Consider the following 2,711-nt stretch of genomic DNA (forward strand, 5'->3'; position numbering starts at 1 on the left):
TCAGTACAAAGTACATCAATGTACAGGAGGTATGATCATGTATTTATATTAATAATTATATTAAATGTATAATAGGTAATACTGATGCTCCTACTAGTACTGTACCAGTAGTATCTACTGTATCATCATCAGTTTCTGTAATTAATAAACCTGTTACTAGTACTACATCAGGTAAACATAACATACTCTTAATGATACAACTAAGTTGATAGTTCATATGATAGATACCAAAGGAACTGAGGACTCCACACCAGATGAAGGAAATAAACCCACTCATAATGACAGTAATAATGGCACTACAACATCAGGTATATCACTAAAAATAAACATTCGTTAGCAGATTGTACTTTAAACTACTCATCAATAATTCTGTTTGATGTTAATGATATGAATGAGGTTTCCAAAGGCTAGCTACATGGAAGCCATTCAACAGAATATTTGCTTGAGCCTATTTAACCACTTGTCATAACTATGTCTTCATGAATAATTATGTTTAAAGGTGTTTATCCATTATTTGTACTACAGTGTGTGGGTGTATCAAAGGCACCTCCATGAGTTTATATAGTGGAGACTAGTTAAAAGTAGGGCTAGGCAAAATATACTAGCATAATTGGAGCATAATGGGTCAAAAATTTCTGACCCTATACCCCTGACCATATGACTTCAATTCACTACAGCAAGTACCGTATAGTGGGTAATTTTGGAGGGGATTAAATTCGGCAAATTTAGTGTTTTGATAGCCATTCGCCAAAATAAAAATCCGCCATTTTGAGCTATTACATGCATGCTCAATGACATGTGGCCACAAATTCGCCAAATTAAAAATCCGCCAATCACCAAAATTTAACAATTTGCCAATATTTAGCCCCTCCAAATTTACCCGCTATACAGTACTAGGCTAGTGCAACTAGTCCTTGTGCCTGGGCAAAGCTGGATGAGGCCAATGACTTAGAGTATTTTAGTTCCAGTGATTCAAAGCCTTTCAAAAAATATTTCAGATTCTGGCATTATTACAATATTATTTTTATTACAATTATAATATATACATGTTATATATAATAGATACATGCATGTAACTTCATAGCGTAAAGCTTAAGCTATGAGTATAATAGGATAAATTCTGGGGCAGTGCCTAAAAGCATAATACTAATAGGCAGAAATTGAAGCATAATTTGCCTAGTCCTAGTTAGAAGTGCCTTCATACCCACACACTCAAACCAGATAAACTACAGCTGTTTCGTGTTACTGTATATCCAGTAACCCTCAACATCTGTAGTTTATCTATAACGTAAATCATATAATAGAACCAATTGAAAGAGTTCATTCAACTGCAGAAGATTGGGGATTCACTTATAATGACAAAAATGACACACATATTAAAATTTACTATCAACTATAATATATATAGGTAATACTGATGCTCCTACTAGTACTGCACCAGTGGTATCTACTGTATCATCATCAGTTTCTATAATTAATAAACCTGTTACTAGTACTACATCAGGTAAACATACACTTAATACAACACTCATTAACTGATACACTACTGCAGGTAATCCAAAGGATATATTAAGGACTCATTCTGATAAATTAGTTCATGCTATTAGTGTGAATCTATACAATGTAACTGATGCACTGTATGCTAAAGAACTGATACCACAACAAACTAAAGAGGAGGTGCATGTATTAGGAGTAACTAATTATGAGAAATCTAGTAAACTTGTGAATGCAATAGAGGGAGAGTTGAAAGCCAAACTTAATAATCCAGAGCAGTATCTTATTGATATATGTCATGTATTAATAAACCAACAACATTGTATACTAACAGATATTGCTACCTCTATATTACACCAGTTAGGTGAGTGTGTGTGTGTGTACATTATCAGTGATCAATATAGTCATTATATCTCAATACATTAGGTCAGTCTATACCTGATAATGTCACATCCATTAGTTCAATACCTGATGATGTTCAAGGATATGCTGACAATATGAGACAACACTACAAACACCAACCTATTGTTGCTACAGACTGGCCACCAAGAATTGGAAAAGATTATTATTATGGAAGACTAGCACTAGTAGAAAAACAAGACTCCAGCACACAAGCAGAATCAGCTTGGCATCTGCTAAGAGGACAAGTTGATAAAACAGTTAAGCTATCTGGAAACAAAGAGATAAGTGTTGAAGATGTTCTCCAACCCACAGATAGTTTTCTGTCTCTCAGAGTAGTAATAGATGGTCCTCCTGGTATTGGCAAGACCACACTCTGTCGTAAACTGTTAAATATGTGGTCTGAAGGACCACTTCCACACCAACAGTATGACTTGGTACTTTACTGTCCTTTAAGGAATAGCAAGATAGCTACAGCTACTACACTAGCTGAACTGTTTGTGCGTCAACGTTATGAAGTTCCTATGGTAACTGAATGGTTTGAGAAGAGGAATGGAGAAGGATTACTGATAATCTTTGATGGTTGGGATGAACTAAGTGAACAACTCCGACAGTCTTCATTAGCTGCTAGTATCATTTGTAAAGAGAAGTTAGACCAATGTTCAGTAATTGTTACGTCTCGTAGCTATGCCTCCTCTTCACTTTTGAAAATGGATACTCTCAGTAGACATGTTCAGGTCATTGGGTTTTCTGAGGAAGAAATATCAACAGTAATTATACAAACACTTCAAAAAGATACAAAACTAGCACAAGAACTC

At 34.9% G+C, this 2,711-nt stretch overlaps 1 protein-coding gene across 1 annotated transcript; it reads left to right on the top strand.

The window, feature by feature from the left end:
* Positions 1 to 98: 98 nt before the first annotated feature.
* On the top strand, positions 99 to 1,772 carry LOC109590367 (uncharacterized; the record flags this gene model as incomplete). The annotated part of the gene is made up of 3 exons (XM_020006288.1): positions 99 to 308; positions 1,409 to 1,504; positions 1,553 to 1,772. Coding segments are annotated over exons 1-3 (407 nt in total), but the record flags the coding sequence as incomplete, so codon positions are not given.
* Between the last annotated feature and the right edge of the window lie 939 nt (positions 1,773 to 2,711).

This window comes from Amphimedon queenslandica, unplaced genomic scaffold, assembly GCF_000090795.2.
Source record: "Amphimedon queenslandica unplaced genomic scaffold, v1.1 AMPQUscaffold_10144_Cont17480, whole genome shotgun sequence".
Lineage (NCBI taxonomy): Eukaryota > Metazoa > Porifera > Demospongiae > Haplosclerida > Niphatidae > Amphimedon > Amphimedon queenslandica.